Source organism: Nestor notabilis, unplaced genomic scaffold, assembly GCF_000696875.1.
Source record: "Nestor notabilis isolate BGI_N333 unplaced genomic scaffold, ASM69687v1 scaffold15375, whole genome shotgun sequence".
Lineage (NCBI taxonomy): Eukaryota > Metazoa > Chordata > Aves > Psittaciformes > Psittacidae > Nestor > Nestor notabilis.
In genome coordinates this window covers 24,851-44,351 of record NW_009929128.1, presented here as the reverse complement: position 1 = coordinate 44,351, position 19,501 = coordinate 24,851, and the positions used below count along the sequence as shown (strand labels likewise).

Here is a 19,501-nt window from a genome sequence, read left to right as displayed (position 1 = left end):
TGAGCAAATGTGTGTGCAGTTTGAGCAAATGTGTGAGCAGGCATGTGCCGGTGGCATGGAGAAGCCAGGCTTTTCCCAGGGATGAGCAGGACAAGGAGTTTGCTGCTTGAGCTATGCCATCCTTACTTGCTTGCCACTGCCCATAGAAGGAGTCCAAGGAGTTGAGCTAAATTTAGCTGGATTGGTGAAATTAGTCCCCTCCCCAACCTGTCAAAAAGCTGTAGAGTTGAGCTGGACTGTGGGAGGCTTACAATTTTGGCGATGGGTCAGCTTTACCTCAGACAATGATTGTATTGGGGTTTGTGGTTTGGTTTGGTGGTTTTGATTGGGTTTTGGGTGGGGTTTCTTTGCAAGCAGCTGTGCTGTGGTGTGATTCATTGTGAAGGAGAGGAAACACAGGGTGCAGCAGTAACATGTTGCTGAAGACAGCTAGGACTTTCCAAGCTGTTGTAGATGCACTCAGTAACCCTGGGATGGAGGTGGCCCTGTGCCTGCAAAAGAGGGTCTGTATGCAGCTACAAACCCTTCTGTTTTCAACTTTTGCGAACTGTTTTAAAGCAAATATGACACTCTATCTTAGAAACCATTTATTTTTACACCAAAAGAACAGCCAGCGTCTCATTCAGAGGTGTGAGCAGAGAAATAACTTCTCTGCACAACTGTTTGCTATACATGGGTGGGGCACTGCTGCTCGGGCACCATCAGCCCTTCATCCAGTGCACATGGGGCCTGTGCCCCCCCTGCCCACATCAATCCCGTGGCACCTCTAGCAGCACTGCGATGCCTCTGGCAGCCACGTGGGCCCTTGCACCAGGGACTCTCCCAGATATCTACAGACAGAAACAACCATGGCCATAGGTCTGCCCTGGTTTGGACAAAAGATGTGAGTCTCCAGCCTGCACCCAGCCCTGAGCCTATGGTACAGGGCCAGGGAGCCAGCACAGAATGGCCAGGGACAGATGGAATAGGGGACAGAGAGTATGGCCACTCAAACCTTCCCCTCTTTGTGGCAGGACTCCCCAGCTTCCAGCAAGCATAAAGTGGACATTTTTTCAGAGAGCTCAGTTTGTGACCACGGGGAATGGAGGGGCAGGTAGGTGATGCAGTACGGGAAGCACTGAGTTCCCAGACCTGTCATCATGAGGCAGTGCTGGATGTGGGAGGAGGCAGATTTCAGTTGTCTTGCACCAGGGACAAGCCACCAGTACCAGCTATGGTCTGTGGCTTGGCTGTGCCCACTGGGCCTTTGCTGGATGCCAACAGGCAGCTGCTAACAGCTGGGCAGCATGCAAGACCAGTCTGACTCAACCTTGTAATTCCCATCCACCATTCTCTATAAACACAGGCATGCACTGGGTACCTCTGCTGCTGCCCAGGGAACCCACTCCAGTGCACAGGAATACCAGGAGAAAGCAGAGCCATCTGCCTTGTAGATTCACCCCGTTTATTGAATGCAAACAGAAGGCAAATAACTGGGACACAGAAGAGTGGTAATGTGACTTTGGCCTCTGATTTTCCTGTGTGATTGACAGTGCAAAGGAGGGGAAAAATATAATTCTGTGTATTAGAAAAAAGCCAAGAGGAAATAAAGTTGAACAATTAGTGACATCTCATGTGAACAAATGAAGGATTAATAATGGCAAGGAAATTCAAAGCCATGCCTAGCATTCCTTATTGCAAACAAGATTTGGCAGGGGGCAGGGATGATGCTTTTCAAGGAAAAGCAGCAGAAGATAAACCATCCACACTGGCTTTGTGAGCAGCACAGTTTACTTTGGGAAGACGGTGACCACCTCGTAGCCCTCTGGGGGAATCACCCGCTCCCGTGCGTGCTTCTCGCAATAGATTTGGTCTTCCACAAAGAAGTGTCCTTTCTGCTTGAGGTTGGTCCCGCAGTCACTGCACACGTAGCACTCGGGGTGTCGCTGCTTGTCCCGGATCTTCACAAACACCCCTCTGGGGAAGTAACCAGCACCCCTCAGCATCACGTGCCCACCACTGCCTCCCTCCTCCCCAGCTACCTCCCACCCAGCCCAGACCTGCACCAGCGCTGAGGGCAGACAATTTTCTCCTGCTCCTGAGAAGTCAAAGGATAGGCCCTACCTCTGGCCAGCCAGATGTTAACAGCACTTTTAGAGCCCAACACGTGCTGGCATAGGACTCCTTCTCTGGAAGGTGTTTCCTAGCACTGGCCTGCGTAAGTTTCACAGGGACAGTTCTACCACCTGTAGTGGCAAGAATCACTGTGATGGCATCTTTTGGCTGGAGACAGTGCAACAGCTTTCAAATGCCCAGAATCAAATGGCAGGCATCAAGTCGACCATCTGGGGGAGCAAAATCCAAGTCCAAACCAAGCGAGATGCAGTACAAATACAGAAATGACTGTCCACCACCAACCTAGGGGGATGAAAGCTGCACAACTAGCCACTGCCCTTTTGTCAATGACCAACATACCAGGTTTATGTGGGAGAAGCACAAGCCAGATCCTGGTTCTGATCTCAGACACTGCTGCTTGGGAGCCAATGTGAATGGATCCAGCCAAACGTGGGCCAGCTCTGGAAAACTTCACAGCTTAACCCAGCAGATGATGAGGAAAACACAACAATTTGCCAGGAGTGTAATTTTTTTCAGGCAGCCACCTATATTTTCTGTAATTCATTAGTTTTTATTGCTATTCATAGCCTTGTACTTTCTCTCCAGATCTACCCACCTGGTAGAATAATTGTAGGGTTTGTCTCTGATTCATATTTTGCACAGTTTGGATTGCCTCTAATGACTCTGCCAGTCCCTGGTGCTCCAGGCAATCACAGCGTAGTAGATCTCAGCAACTATCTGATAGCTTGTGGTGGGCAGCATGGGAGAAATCTGAATTCCTCCATGACAATGCAGGTGGACTACCAATACTTGACTGCTGGAGTCAGCTGTTAAGCTAAGGGGGTTGTAGGGAAGAATCTGTGGTTGAGAAACTGAACAGCAAATTGAAGGCATGGGTTGGGTCCCTCATGCTGTCACACTTAACGGACAGCAGCTCTGCATCAAAGCCATGCCCCTGCAGTGCTGGCAGTCAGACATACCCACATAAAGACAACTAAAATTATGCCTGTGTAAACACAGTAGAGGTGTGCGGTCCTACAGCTAACCTGGGAGAACACAGCTCTCTTGGTCCACACTGCCTCTGACCACCAACGCAAGTCACCACTCCATGGCAGGGAGTGCGAAGACATGAAAAGCATTGAATACACAGGCCTTGAATGAATAGCACATTTTGTTTCTGGGTGCTGTAAACATTTCAGGTATGAAGCAAAATACTGCAGTAACAACTGTCTCAAAGTTTGTCTCATATGGACTTGTTTTGGTTTCCATTGATATGGATCTGTAGAGAGAAACCCAACTCCTGCCTCACTACAGGGAACTGCAAAGTTGGTGCTGTCAAAGCTGGTGAGAATAATTGTGCATTGAGCCAGCTCCTGGATGTACTGGATGTGGCCAGGTGAAGTGTTTTGGGTGCAGCACCTCAGCCCCTCGCACAGGCATGGTATGCTTGGCCTGCAACCCCAGGGACAGGCTTACTTACACAATGCCAGATCCACACTTCTCACACATGGGCAGCTTCTGGGCATTCCCAATCGATGACGCCACCTTTGTGGTGGGGGCTTTGACACTCCTAAATCCAGATGGTTTGGTAGGGTCTCCTGGAGGGTGGAAGGAGAGTGCTTCAGAGCGTGTGAAATGCGTGGCTCTAGCCTATCCCTCCCAAGCAGATGCTCTTTTAGGGTGGGGTGATGTTCTTTAACCCCAGCTCTGAGGCCGGGATCCATGCATGGAAAGCAGGCAGGGATTTAGGGGTGTGTGGGGAGGAGGGAGAGAAAGGGCACAGCTAAACCTGGCCCTGAAAATTTGAGGGCCTGAGATTGTGGGCAGTCAGATGAGAGTTTCTTCTCTTAACAGCCCATCAGACCTCAGCTGATGTGTCTCACATGCACAGATGCACAAAGCAAAGCGAAGCCTCTGCCCCTGCCCCAGCCTTGGCAACACTGGAGCCTGCCTGCTGTGTCCCGATCCCACACACAAGGTCAAGTTGATTGATTGCCAGATTTGGGCTCAGCAAAAGGAGGTGAGTGTCGTGGCAGACTGAGGAGGACAGTCAGAAGTCCTTTGCCAGTCTGCTGTCTGGCATACGATAGGACTGACTCCCCAAGACTCCTGGAAGATTTGGTTAACTCCTTGTTCTTGCAGGGCCCTGGGACACTGGGGATAACCTTGTGCCCTCCTGCTGCTGCATAGCATGCTCCATGTGTGTCCCTAGTGCAGCTTCTCTGGGGCAGGGATGTCCTGCAGGTCCTTTGCAGGAGACATCTGCTGACCTGTATTCCTACAACGGCAGTGGATCCTAGATGCAGGATATGAAGCAAGCCTTTAAATATCTGCAGTGAAAAAGGAGCCTCTTACAAAATGACACCATTGATGTGACTAGTCTTATCTATATGACTTTTGCAAGAGGTTCAACTCTGAACAACAAGGGAAGGAGGGCTGCAAAGACTTCCATGGTGTTTCACCCAAAACAGAGGGGGTCAATGCACACCTCAGGCTAGGAAGGACACTAATAAAACCCTTCTGACTAGTGTCAAACCAAAAGCACACTGCACTGGATGTTCCTGCTGTAAGGGAAGGAAAAATCCTCCAGAGGCATATGCTGTTGACCAGCAAGGTTGTCACATCCCAAGGCAGCATCACTGACAGAGGAGCTGAAGAAAAAGGAAGCAACTGCCCACTGCACCTTCCTGCCACCACTGCTTATCTGTGGGGCAGGTGATGCTGCCATGCTTTGTTTCTGTGGCAGCCTTCAGCTCAGAAGTTTGCACCCACCTCAATGCAGAGATGCTGATCCAGAGGCCCAAGTTCCCTAATGGGGGCTACAGCCCATGCACCCTCCAAAACCAGAAGGAAGCAGTTGGCTCCAAGGCTTACTGCAAGTGACCCTTGCTGGGAAGGAAGCAGCAGCAACCACATTTGCAGGCTTTTCCCTATCAATCACCTCTGCTCACTCCCTGTGCCTCAAACAGCACTTCGGTCACATCAACATTGACGGCATGTTTTTAAAATCTCTCAAAGGAATCAGCTTAATCAAATGCCCACAGGAAACATAATATGCTCCACCCTGTGAAACAACCTTCACCTACTAGTGCAGGGTCAGGTCTAAACACAGAAACACAGACCAGCCGTGGTACCTCCACACACCAGTGCCCACACTTAGCCCCCCAGGTGTTGGGAGCCAGGTTCCCAGCTGGTGTAAGTCAGCACAGGTGATACAGTCAGCAATGCCCTCAGAAACTTATCCCAGCTGGGGAGATAGCTCCCTGCTGCTACTCACAAGCCATCACCTGAAGACAGGCTGGAAGAAGCAGCCAAACAATGTGCCACTTATCACCAGTGTGCTATTTTTCACCGCAGACATGATCTGATTCAGCAGCAGGGGTGTTTGAGCCTGACTGATCAGCACAGCAGGCAGGGGCACCATCTCTTCAGGGACAGACATTCCTTTGGGGCTGTGTAACCTCCCAGCCTTCCTCCGCATGGATGATTATCAGCTCACAGTGGAGTGATGCCAAAGCCCATCCTGGCCTGTGATCTGGCAGGCAAACCTTGTGCCAGAGAATCCCAATAATTCTGCAGCTCTTCAAAGAAAGATAAAACAGAGAGGCTTTTGCTTATCTTCAGCACTACTAAGCATGGGGGAGAACTGTGGCTGCGTGAAAAGTCCCAGCTACTCAAGACCTTTCCATACAAGAGCTGAACCCTAAGGGCAAGTTGCAAACACTCAGTATTTAAAAGATGCTTTCAGGTAGGTATTTTAACAGCATATTAAAGACTCCAAGATCCTGGTTTCTTCCTTCCTATTGTTTCCTTATTTCCTTCATTTTGCTGTTTCCATACGGATCCCCCAGACCTACCAGGTCTGAGGCTGATCTGTACCCCTTTGTGGTGAGTATCTCAGCACCAGACTTTCGTTGGATGAAATTGAACATACCACTGCCAAGCTAATAACAAAAGACAAAGTCTCAACTGGCCTAACTGGGGGGTGGGGGTGGGGGGGAGAAGTAATTCTTGGAATTCTTTTCCTATTTACTTGTTTATTTTAGTTTATTTAAGGGGAGAAGTGAGCACAATTTGGCCCCCATGTAAGTTAGTCAGGTTTTTTTATCTTAAAGTCTATAGCCCTGAACTGCACAAGTCCAGATGTCAGATCAAGAATGCCAAGCAGAGTGAAATTTCAGAGTTGAAAAGCTATGAACTGTTCACTGTAACTCAGCTTCCATATTTTTACATTCAACTGTAGAAGCAGATCATTTTTCTTATATAAAAGGATGGAGATCAGAAGCAGTAAGACTCACTAAAGACCACTATCTTGAGGTACCTTTCAAAGTCTTGAATCTAAGATGATCTTTAGTCAGTGAATATTATCTTAAAGGGGCAAAACTTTACAAAATACAGACAAATTTTTGCAACTTTGTAAATTCCTTCTTGATAACTAAATGTTGAGGGGTTTATTTCTTGAGCACTCACTCAACGAGTGAGCAATGATATGGGCCTATAGACACTGACACTAATCAATGAAAGAATATTTAGGAATTAAGTTAGTGAAAGGGTCTGTAGGTTTCTGTAGACACAAATGACATGTGCTACCTTGAACAATCAACAGCTAAGAAAGGAAAGTTTTAGATGTGACTCTTAAACACTGTACGCAGCCCAAGGAATGGCAAAAGGGAAGAGTACACTCAGATTAGGTGTGCAGTAAGTGCTCACCTTTTTCTTCTGACTCCAAAATCTCTTGCAGCACAAGGAACGAAGCAGACTGTCTGGGTGGTTCATTTGACTCTTGATTCTCCTGGAGCATCTTGTAAACTTCAGATTCTCTGTCTATGACAATACTGCCTGGGGGCTGGTTATGCTGATCTAATCTGAGAAAGGAACAGGGAATATGCTTGTTAAAAAGCTGAAAACTAAAGCCAGTGCCTCTAGCAAAATCTTCACAATGCATCATATGACTGAAGAACAAACATGCAAAACAAATGTGCAACAGGATGCCATAAAACACGGAGGTGCTGTATGTGCTCGCACAAGACCTGCAGCCCAGGTGGGATTGGCATTCTGGCCTATCCACATACATCACTGTGAAGAGGTTCACACTGACCACTCCCAGCCAGTCCCCAGGTGTTCTCTCTGCTTCACAATGAACTATTTACTCCAGAAACTAAAACTTTCTCAGGAAATCACTGCTCTGTTAACAGGAAAAATCAAGAATTTGTGCTGTGATGGGAATTCTGCATGGTAGATGTGCCGTCTATGCATGTTCCTTGCATGCATAAATTAATACCTTAGACTACTACCTTGCACCACTGTGAATCTCAAATTCAGTAAAGTTTATTCCATTAAAAAGAAATCTTTGCAAGTACACTATGATTGAGTCCTAAAAGGCTATCTTCACAAAGTAACAGCTGCACAATCTAACTATAAGATCCCCTGATTGGCAATAATTTAATTTGGTTTTCAAGTGAGTGTTGCTATTTCCATTTTATAAGAGAAGACTCTGAGCCACAGCCCATTTACAGCATTTAATCAAGGTTAATGAGCAAGTGAAGGGTAGAAGAGACTTCTGTATGCTAACACTAAGCCCTCCTTTCAGCTGCCACTCTTTTCAATAGGGACCTGCACTCTCAGCCGATAGCCTGAAGTGCTTCACTGTCAGCTTTTCACAATGCAGGGTGGCTGAAAGGATGGTCATTATGCTAGTGGAAGGGTCATTAGGGGGAGAAAAAAAAGAGGTTTGGAGGCACTACCTAGGATGTTCTCCACATCCAGTGCATGCAGGATAAACTACAGGCTTAAAACTGCAAGACGATGTTCAGAATATTCCTTGGGAAAAGCCCTCCAATGGATAGACTCTGAAATGCTGGAGAAGACTGCTGTGGAGAAGTGAGCAACCTCCATACTAAAGGATTTAAAGAGTCTGGACAAATATTCAATGGGAATTACTTAAATTGATGGTTTAAATCAAACAACTGCTGGGCTAGGGGATGGACTAAAAGACATGGGAGGTTCCTGCCTGCCTTGTATTCTGGGACTGGAATAAAATGTCTCTAGAAAAATGAGACAACTGACAAGTCTCCTCTTATGTAATTGACAGCTCAGTTACATAATGCAGCCTTATAAATGTAAATGGTCTATTAGGTTTCACTGTTCCTGCACCCTGTGATTGCCTGAAAAGTACATAAACATTCTGAAGTTCAGATTAAATCGCAAAGGGAAATCTTTTTCTTGAGAAGGCAACTGTGAGCTTTCCATGCCAATGTGCAGTAGAGTCATCTGAGAGTTACTCTACATAATAAACTCTTCAGAGCTAAAATCATCACACGTGTTATAAAACACTATTTCCATAAGAAGAATTTCATAAAATGTTTCCATGTTTAGTAATTTTCAGTGGAGCAGGGAGCACATTAGACTTGCAAGCAGTTGAACCCTTGCTGCCTGAATCTCATTTACTGAAGCCTCTCACCCAAAACAAAATAATGATGTGCTTTCTATTACACAGAAAATGTCCTATGTTATCCCAAAGGAATCCATGCTCCACATTACATTCATTTTATGTAAACTCATATACTCCCACCACTCTATAGACCCATGAAAACATTAGGCAAGAAACCTTTCACTGCAGTTTGCATACTAAGAATGTTTCACTAACATGCATTCAAAAAGCAAAGGCTACATCACCTTCAAGAGCACTAAAGTCAAACAAAACCATCACATTTCAACCATGTGTTGTGGCAGTGCGCAAAACATACAGATCACTTCTCCCAGGTATGCACCTTATAGATACACTTGCCTATACGAGACTTCCAAAAGACTGTAAAAAACCCCAAATCCTAGAATTTGTACGAGCAGAGTGAAATACCTCCTGTTACACAGGTACTTTATCTGCAGCAGTCACCAGCAACTGATCTCCTTTTCCATGCACTGGAGTTCCCCAACTCAAAAACTTTGTAGGGGACAACTCCAACATACTTTACTGTATTTTGGACTCACACAACCATTAATGAAGCTTTCTGCTTCTGCCATGGGCAACTTGCAACACTGCATTGCTGAGCTTTGAAAACTGGCAAGAAGACGGCAATAAAACCCATGAAGACACAGTCTAGCACAGGGTCTTCAGAAAAACACAGCTAATTCTTTACTAATGGCGTTTTATGATTTTCTGTTAGCACATTTTGAAAAGTTTACAAGGATTTCAGAGCTAGGCTCCAAAGTACTTGGAGTGCTCGCTTTTGCAATGAAATGATTGCTGATGCCTGGGGCTCTTCTGTGAGTATTATCAGCTGTCTGGACAGCGCAGCCAGCCAGCCGAGTGTTACTGCTCCTGGCATGCATGGTACTGACTACAAGCCAGAGCAAGTAACTCGCCTGAGTAACCAGGCAGGAGTAAATCCACAGCCTCCCATTATCTCTTGGCTGCTGGCACAGGCAAAAGCTTGGCTGTGTGGGTCCATGGGTGAGGACACCAACTTTTCTGCTTTAAAGCATGTGGTGCTTAGCCCAGGAGGGGACTGTGAGCAGCCGAGGAGCTATGAGATCTGGCTGTGCCCTTCTGCTCTGTCCCATGGAAGCCACAGGACCAACCACCTCCATGGACCACATGTCACACAGCTGCATGCTGCTTGCTTGGTCACAGAGCGGGTTAACTCTGCTGAAGGGTCACATCTTCTGAAACAATTCAGCCTTGGTTGGAGCCCCCCTGTGAGATGCCTAAATGTACTTTCTGCTTCACCCTTCTCAGTACTGAAATCCTCCCTGTAAAACCCTTTAGAGGCTTTAGAGGGATGGGCCAGCTGATTCCCAGCTGCCACAAAGCAAAAACACCTAAAAGCACCCAGGCCTTGTGGTGCTGAGGTTCTTGCACATCCTGCAGACCTCAGACCATGTTAAGCATCCTCCACTCCTACGGGTCCTCCATGTGCCTGGTGCCTGCCCAAGCTGCTTCAAACCCACGAATGTTATTAGCACAAGATGGCGCCTATGGGGACCTGCTTCAGCCTGAAATGAAACATGCCCAGTGCACGCACATGGCCCTGCCTGCAGCCCTCGGAAGAGAAGCACAAGCACACATGTGGCAACACCTTCCAGTCACAGACAACAATCATTTCAGTGCAGGAGAACCACCAGCTTTCAGGATAAGGCACTCTCCTGTCTCCAGCAAAGCCATCTGCGGCAGGCGGCTCCTCCAGGAAAGCCACCAGCTGCTGTCAAGGCCCTGCCGCACGGGTGTGCCAGGGGCAGTGGGCACACTGACAGGCTGAAATCACGTTTGGTGCTTCCTGCAATGTTGGACACAGACACGATGCAGAGGAAGCTCCTGTGAAGTCATGCACTAATGTCAGAAAGGTGAAATGTAGATGCCGTTTCCTTGTGACCAGCAACGCCGTGAGCCACAGACAGGGACAAGGTACTCGTGGACACCAAGATGCAGATGAAGAGATGCACTGAGCCCGCTGCACGGGCAGTGGGCAGGTTACCTGGGGAAATCAGGGCTAACAGAAGAGATCTGCCCCTTCAGGGAATCCATGATGTTGCTCTGCGAATAGAGCTGCAGGGGAGAATTGAACTGCACGTGCAGCACTTTCAGTCCCGGCACCTCCACTTCCACAGGGCTTTTGGGGCAGACCTGAGCCGTGCGCTTCAGCTGCTCGGGCCCCACTCGGACTTGGCTGGGGAGGGAGGGGGTGCTGTGCCTCCGCTCAGAGGTCTGCGCCTGCAGCGGGTTATAGACGGAGGCAACGGGAGCCTGCATCGGGCTCATTGGCGACGGGCAGCTGTGGGCCCACGCGTTCATGTGGGCAGTTTGAGTTGTGTTTGTTTGGGGGTTCATTTGGGTTTCACGTTGTGGAATTGAGGGAAAAGTGCAGCGGAGGAAGAAAGGAAAGAAGGAAGATATTAATAGACTAAACCTAATATTCTAAACAGTACAAGCAGTTGCAGAATACTGTCTCAGGGGCACACCACTGAATACAGGACTTCACATTAAAGGCTTCTGGCTAATGCTGTGGCTCTGTTCTCACACTCCAGGTGTGCCCACACTAAAACTTAAAATGCAATTCTACTGATGAGCAAAGGGGTTGTAAAGGTAATGAAGACATGACAGCAGGGATTTCAATAAGAACTAGAACTCATGGTGCCACTGTCCAGCCAAGGAATGCCACCTTCACTGCTACCCTTCCCAAAGCTAGCCTGGGCATCCTACTGAGGGGCCATCTCACCTCCGACCCCAAAACAGATGTGTTCAGCAGTGAGGCTTCTCCCTGCCCTCCCCATCTCTTTGCAACACCAAATCCGGCAGATTGGCTGGTATTTCTGTCTGTACCAGCCTTGCGTTTACATCATACAGGATGGAGCGTGGACCAGGTCCACATGTCACATCACCATGTGCAGTGGCAGGATCAGGCTGCTGGGTTCAGGTAGGCTGTGTGTCTGCTGGGTGCAAGATGGGGGTGCAGATAAAATGCCAGGTAAACCCAGAGCAAGGTGGGCCATGTACAAATAACTCAGAAAACAGAAGGGCAGGAATTTAGAGGCAGCTGGAAGGCCGTGTGAAGGGAGAACCTACACATCCTTTGCTTGTGCCAAATGGTCCCATCAGGTTAATTTAAAGTCAGATTTCCCTTGTTATTGCTCTGCCTTTGCTCAGCCCCTGAATAAGGCTGCTGAGCTGTACCAGAAGCAAATGAGGAACAAACATCTGGCACCTTGTCTGCCAGTTGCAGCACTGTAACTGCCTTAGAAGGGACCCTGCTGCAGATGGGGCTGTCAGTGTGAGAAGCCAGTTTCAGCCAGGGGCAAGTTTTTAGGCTTGTATTAAAATAATCTCAGGTCTTTGTGCCCTGCAAAAGCAGAGGTTGAAGTTACTTTTGGCTCCTCATTCACAAGCCAGGATTTTAGCTGAGGATCAGTAAAGCATTGGTCTTGCAGCTTTTGTTGTAGAAGTGGCCAAAGTTTTCCTGGCAGTTGGTACTGCTATAGACTTAGGGCAGTTAAGCAACTTGACCAACACCGCCAGAAAGATTTCAGATGGCTCCTGCTTTATTGCTTCCAATGAAAAAAGAGGAATGTTAGACTTCTGGAATAATGTCTCTGGTGAAGCTCAGATACAACCACAGAAATTAATAGGCCCTTTTAAGGTTGGGAACCTTTCTAGTCCCATATATAAAATCGCTCACACAGGTATCAATGTTTCAGCTATCGCTGTTTCAACTACTTTTTAAAAATCCTGTGAAAAACAAGGTTCAGTAATAAGAAAGATCTAAACTTAGGTAGAATCTGCCTATGAATCCCAGGCCAGCCAGGAAGGAGGACGTGTGTGCTTCCTGCACTAGCTAGTACCCCTCCTGCCCAGCACTGCCCGCAAAGCCATCACAAAACACTAACTAAGTGCTTGTAACAAGTTGTCAGGCACCTGTTCAGACCAGCAGGCTGGCATGTCATGCTGAACACACGTGGAAACTGCGTCGGTCTCTGCTAAACAAAGAAACACAACAGCATTAATTTCATTTCTGCATCTCTTGAAATGTTCCCCACTCCTCTAAGCCCTGCCCTGGCAACCACATTCATGCTCATGTCTCTGCTCCTTCCCTTGACCTGAAAAAAAGCTCTTCTGGGTTAACAAATTGGTGCCCTCGCAGTGAACTCGCATCTCCTGGAGCCTTCCCCTCAGGGCGTGGGAAGGGATGGGAGGTAAGGAAGATACTTACAGCTTGGTAGACTCTAGGGCCCCAGGTGATGTCTTTGACTCCACAGCACTGTTGAAGGTCTGGATGTTCTCTGAGGAGTAAAGCCCTGCTGGGCTGTTGTACTGAGCAGTGATCACCCTGGGGGCAGAAGCTGTGGCAGCAGTGAAGGGCACTGCACTCCGGTTGTGTGCACTTCCTATGTGCCTTACTTCCTGCATGCAAAGGAGCAGAGGCAAAAATCAGAGGTGCTCAAGCATGCAGGTGGGATGTGACAGGGCAGCCTGAAGCAAGCAGCCACTGCAGTGGTGGCCTTTATGTGTGCTGTCAGCTGTGGAGTACACAACCATAACCATCAAAGCAGGCAAGTGTCCTCCAAAAGTCACAAGGGCCTCGGCCCCATCCTGGGTGGCTTCAGCCTGATTTTCAGGACATTTCAGAGTTGACGTGCTGGCAACATAAGAGCCCAGAAACATCGCCAGAGCTATTAGTTCAAGGTGCCACATACCTAGGAGCTCCTGCAAGCCTACAGTAAACCACAGGACCTACCTTCTCATGCAAGACTTAAGCATTCCTTGCAATTTGTGAAAGCAGGGCTTTGTATGGAAGAGAGATGAGCGGCAGAAAGAGGCACAATCTTCAATGACATCTGAAAGTTTGGCTTTACTTACATAAGCGTAACCCAAAAAGAGGGGATTTGTTATTACTATAAGTGGTCTGGAGTGTGTCTGCTCCTTCAGCTAAGACTGGGGTTCACAGCTGTCTCTGATGAACAACTTTGGACTTTCTGGACAAGAAATTCCCACAATAAGGGTGGGAAGATGGCTGTTGTTAATACAAAAAACTGTCCACAAGCAGTGACAGCTAACTGCCAGAGACTTCTTCAGTGTCGGAAGTATGAAATTATCACCCAGACATCCTGGGTTTGCTGTAAACTGAAGGCTTTGAGCAGTATTAGCGGATACTAAGAAACACTAGTTACAATTTAATAAGAAAGGGGGCAAATCCAAATCTTAAATAAGACATGAGATGAAGTAAGACTCTTCTGAATCACAAGCAGTGCTAACAAAAATAGGGAAATTTCTAAGCCCCATCACCAGTTCAGAAGGTTAGGAATTAGCAACCTTGAGGCAGAGACAGAAACATTTCTCTTCAGAGAAGACGTTTGACCAAAGCAAAAAGGAAGTATGATGAGGCCTCGCTAGAGCAGGCATAAGAAAGGACTAACATTCACAAAGGCAGCTGAAATATCCAGGGCTAAAAGATGGCACCCAAATGTGCATTTTGAAATGTTTTAGCCAGCTGTAGAGCTTGGGCAGGGCTTCAATACAGGGCTAACATCCAATGGCACGGGATGAAACAGGGCCCTTCTTAACATGCTGGGCCCATGGTTCCCAGCACTAATTAACACAACCAGTTCCCCCTCCCACTCAGTACAGGCACTGACTTCTACAGTAACGAAGTGAGCCTTCGTCAACCTTTGCACATCTCATGGCATTTGTTTGATAGAACTATAGTTACAGGATAAACACTCAATAAAAACACGTATGACTAAATTCCCCTACAGATTTTTCTTTAAATCACTTTTATGTCCCCTGATTTCCTTAGGCAGCTGGCTAACATTCCCAGACTGACAGATGGGAGTCATCTCACATCATGGCACTGAAATGCTATTTACAACACCAAGCACAGCACATAGGAGCCTTCAGAGTAGCGCGGTATGGATCCAAATGCACTCATGAGTTACAAGTAATCTGAAATCAGTGGGCTAACTCAGGATGCGGGGTGGCAGGACTGCTCTCCCATGGCTTTCTGGCTGATGCTTATGGACATCAGCCATGCAGCTTTCCCACACACCAAAGGAAGAAAGACCCTGGAGTAATTAGCTAATCTCCCTTTGTTGCAATCTCACTCAAAGCACATAATAGTGCTCGTAAAAGTAGTCTTTCCCATGGCAGAAACTGTGAATTTTAGCAAAAAAATTACTTCAGCCTGTATATCACACCGTGGGGAAAAGTATCAGTGATCTTTTATCAGCATTAAATACACATGCTAGCCCACCATTTGGAGGCCACAAGTAGGAAAGAGGTTCAGAAGTGCACATAAATAACTGGTTTAATGAAAGACAGAGGCACAAGTTTTAGGCTAAAGGGGTTATACTCTTAGGTCAAATAGGCTCAAAGGTGAAATCATATCACAGCCTATATTGCAGATATGTTTAAGTATTAATCAATAATTAGGAAAAGAGAAGTGATTTGGAGTTTGTTTTTTTTTAATTCTGGTTTCCTAAGGAAGCAAGGCATCTCAGTTACATACTCCACATATGCACATTAGAACATGCACATGGGCATGCTCCCACCCTCACCAAGGACCTTTGAATCTGTCAGCCAAGCTCAAATCAGTTTGACAGTGATACAGGTCTCTAGGATGTTTAGGTTCCTACAAGTGTTATGAAAATAGACAGCCAGATGGAAGATTGAGACTGAAATCACATTAATGCCTTGACTCCAAGAGCTCCAAAACATGCTCAGGCACAGAATATACACAGGAGATTTTGGCTTACTTTTGGCCACCAGGTAGATTTTCTTCTGTGTAATAATATCCAAGACCATAAATGAAGCTTTCAGAAGCGTCAGGACATCTGCAGTAGCTCTCATGTGGATAAAGTCTACTGATAGTAAGGGAGTTTATAACAGGTTAAATAGAGATACTGGTGCTGAAGGTAGCATTTGAAGATTAGGTTATTAGAAAAATCCCATCTGGAGAACATTGTAGAAGGTGTATAACCCAAGAGTCTATAGACAAGTATTACAAGAACAGTAACATTATAAAGGGCATTTGGATAATCCAAAGTCTCCAGCACTTCCTGTCCTGCTGTTCTGCTCTTTCTGCTAGAGCTGTGAAAGAAATTTGCAAAGAACAAGTGCTTTCATGATCCCAAGATCAAAAGATAATGTGTTCTCACTGTCAAATGTATTTACCTAAGGATTTGCTAGAACTGCCAATACAGGCTCTGTGGTGTTGCAGCAGTTCTGTTAAAGCCCCAGCTCCTGTAACCATGTGTTTATGTGAGAGTCTCTGACTATGTATTGCAAAAAAATACCAGAAATGTGACACTCCCAAAAACCTGCCCACCAGAAAGCAAGTGAAAAATGTTAGTACAAAACCAGTACATACTGCATTTGTATGCAGTTAAGATGCCTGGGGTTTGTAGCATCTCTAAGGCTGTGGTGTTCCCAGGACCAACACAAAGAAAAGGGGGCAAGTAGCAATAAACAGCACCTCTGGCTGGACATGGACTGCAAGAGCAGTAAGCAATGGTCTATTTGCAAAGAAAGAACTGGCAGTCAGACACAAAGACACGATCTTACCCAGTCAGAGCATGACCTACTCTTTCTTTGTCAGTAGTAGAGAGGAGTACGACTAATATTAGATCTCTTTGGAGACACCTTCAGTTGGAATCTGCAGGCAGATCCGGAAGCACTTGCCTCACCCTTCCTGCAAGCCATGGTGCTGCCTACCATGAGGCACAGAATGCACTGTAGAGGTGTGGCTCAATAAGTCATTGCTATTGTTCCTAAGCCTGTTGACAGGCTGCCTCAGTCCCCTGATGCCAGCCCTGTCTGCAGTGGGTTGCAGTCAGCAGTGAGCAGGCGTAACGGCAGCAGTTATTTTGGTCTGAATACAGGGTATGGAAGCTCCCAAGTCTCCAGGCAGCATACTCAAGAACAATATTTTACCACTATAAACTGATACCATGATGGTTAAATCGCTTTGTCAGCACAGATACCAGCCTTGCTTTCCTCCTTCCTTTGCAGAGGTATGTCTCCAGGAGGACTGGTAGAGTGGATAGCCCAAGCTAAAATGGATTAGCAACTGCACAAACTTCTCTGCGAGGGTGCTGCTTCTGAACTTAGAGATGTCTCATCTTGCTTCACTTTGAAATGAAGCCATTCCTCCAACAGTCCCCTCCCTATCTGAAACTACCTCCTCCTCTGAACAAGGTCCAAGTGGCTTTGGAGCACAACCCTGTGTGCTCCCAAGTCCTTCGGGCACCAGAGCAAAACCCCTCCCCTCCCCCCCATCCCAGAGAAAAAGCTATTTCCCAATCCCAAAGACAAACAAGGTTTGTAGGACTTGAACTTCAGGTCAAATACGCAGGTGTTCTGCCAGATGAGTTTTCTGGGTGCCAGCTGTTAGTGGCAGAAGCCCTCTCTGATGGGCAGAGGGGGATGCTGCTGTGTGCTGCAGGCAATGCCCTGTGGCTCTTCCAGCTGGGTGTCAAGTGGCTTCCCTGCTATCACAGCCCATCTGGCAGGGAGCCGCCAGCCACAGTACCAGGCTGCGGGGATGGGGAAAACATCCCTGTGCCTGGGCAGGAAGCTGATCAGCATTTCCTACTGCACCGGCTGCAGGCTGCGTCATGGGGAATTATCTGGGAAAACAATAGCCCCTTCCTCCCACTCATGCCAGGCCACGCTCAGAGATGCTGAAGCCCAGCCTGTGAAATCCCCAAAGCTACATCAGCCACCTCCTCCATGCCCGGGGCTAGGGTCAGGCAGCAGGTCACAGTGGCTGGCTGCTTCCTCCTCACCACGCAGGGACACCACCATGGGGCCTGCTCATACTGGGAATCTGATAATGGGACTCCAGGGAAATTCCAGCTGTCAGTCAGGCAGATGGATAGGCAGACCAGGATGAGACACCTCCATCAGCTGAGCTGCAGCACATCCCATGCATCAGAGACATAAAGCCACCTGGATGCCTCCATGGCCTCAAGTGCCCTCGGACAGGTTGGAGGCAGTCTGGGGTGAGGGTGGGCTCTTGTGTCCCACCCACTGCGTGGTGATGTGGCCAATGCCACGATGCTGCCAATGCCACGATGCTGCCAATGCCATGCCGACCTCACCACCACCAGAAACAGGAAAACACTGGAAGCTCTTCATACTTGCTAAATAAACTAAACCAAGACATGAGGGTTGGGCAGCCTTTCCCTAAGCAGGGTTTTCCTCTCCCCCCAGCACAGCCCGAAGGCAGCCGGCAGTACTGGGGGCTCAGAGGCGCTGGCTACTGCCCTGCTGCCACCGCACCCACAGTAACCCCACTCCCTTGCCTCCTCCTGCCCCCTCCCAGGTCACTAGTCAGAGCCTGAAGGCTCGGGGCAGGCAATCCTGGATTGCACACCTTGAGAGCCACGCCAAGCGGACACAAGATTAAACATTTCTCAGCATAAATGTTTATTCAGCTCTAAGAAAACAGGCCACTGACCAAACCTCAGCAAACTAGAGCCCTCTGGTCTCATAAGCAGGGAAGAGTGGAGTCTGGCAGCCAAACCCATGGTCCCATCCTCACCCACACGAAGCCACCTAGGGAGCGAAGGCTGTGCTTGTGCCCAGCTGGGGGGTAGGCTGCTCGTGCCAAATGTGCAGCAAAAGCTTGGAAGGGGAAGTCTGCATGGCAAACTCTACCCCATGCTATGTTTCATCGGCTGTGATTACAAGTATTCAGAAGTGCCTTTACTTTCACCTCTCCCACTGTTATGGTTTGGGGTTTTCAGCTATGGAAAGATCTTTTGCAATGCTTTGAAATATGATTAGAAATTAGGAAGGGTTTGGGGTCTTGTTATTGCAGGGGGGTAAACCAACAAGCTGGCTTCCCACATCCTCTCCCTCCACATCCCTGACACATTCCACATCCATATGGTAACGCCTTTTAACCAAAAACAGGTCAGGATATGCCAGCACAATTCCCTTCTCTGAAATGCAATGTTGTTACTTTATATACCTATTGCTTCATGCTTTGCCCACACATGCATGGCCTTATCAAAGGCCAAGCCAGCCACACGCCCAGTTTCTATAGCCCCTGCCTTCTCCGTATCCAAGGAGATAAACCACACAAGATGGAAACAATGACATCACTCTGCAAGGACAAGGATGACAAGGATGAGGAAAGGACAGGCACTCAAGAAGCCCTGGGAAGACAGAAGTGGCTGTCTATCTCTGTCATCCCACAAATGCCCTGATTCACCCTCAGAGCTCCTCCAGCTGCATGTCTGGAAGTTATTTCTCATTTAAAACAAAACAAAACATCCTCATGTTTGAATGACTGTATCTTCTGTGGTTAGGAAGAAGGGATCTATCCATTGCAAACCAAAAGTTTTTACTGACATTCTTCAGAGGTGACGTTAATATGTGCCTCACTGCAAATGGGTTATGTGGCCTTCAGGGAGCTGGACAAGCTTTTTTGGAGACAGTCCTGGTGTTGACCTCCCTCAAAGGTGGCCTCTCTCTGCTCATTCCCTGCATGAGCTCACTCAGCTCAGAGATCTAGACCCCATTGATCTCACTGTCCTACAAATACAGGGAGGGGGGAAAAAAAGATGACAAACCTTTTCCCACAGAGCCTAGGTCTGACAAGACACAGTATAGTCTGAGGGATAGAGTTTTATTGTTTAACTGACCAAGGGGCAATACAGCTACACACACCAGCACATGGGTCCTAAATATAATTCCTGGCCCAGGGTCACCACAGGGCATGGCTGAGTCTGAAAGTTATGCTGGTCTCTGGTCAGTGTCGTAAGCATTAAAATTACCTTAGTCACCATGTAACTTGTTCTCTCCTGCTGTGATTGCTTTTTTCGAGAAACATTAAACAGAAGGGAGAGGTAGACATGTTATTTTAATCTTTACCACTGCAGATGGGAAAATGACACTGAGTGATTGCCCTTAGGA

General features: G+C 47.6%; 1 protein-coding gene across 2 annotated transcripts in view; it reads right to left on the bottom strand.

Annotated features, from left to right (window-relative positions):
- Positions 1 to 1,427: 1,427 nt before the first annotated feature.
- PDLIM1 (PDZ and LIM domain 1) overlaps positions 1,428 to 19,501 on the bottom strand; it is a 31,343-nt gene continuing 13,269 nt past the window's right edge. The window contains exons 3-6 of one of the 2 annotated variants that reach the window (XM_010014850.1): positions 12,795 to 12,985; positions 6,805 to 6,959; positions 3,575 to 3,692; positions 1,428 to 1,956 (exon numbers count right to left, since the gene is read on the bottom strand). In XM_010014850.1, the coding sequence (XP_010013152.1) occupies positions 1,770 to 1,956; positions 3,575 to 3,692; positions 6,805 to 6,959; positions 12,795 to 12,985 (651 nt within the window). In that variant the 3' untranslated portion in view covers positions 1,428 to 1,769. Of the gene's footprint in view, positions 1,957 to 3,574; positions 3,693 to 6,804; positions 6,960 to 10,565; positions 10,950 to 12,794; positions 12,986 to 19,501 lie in introns of those variants that run through there. The other variant, XM_010014849.1, reaches the window with a different exon arrangement.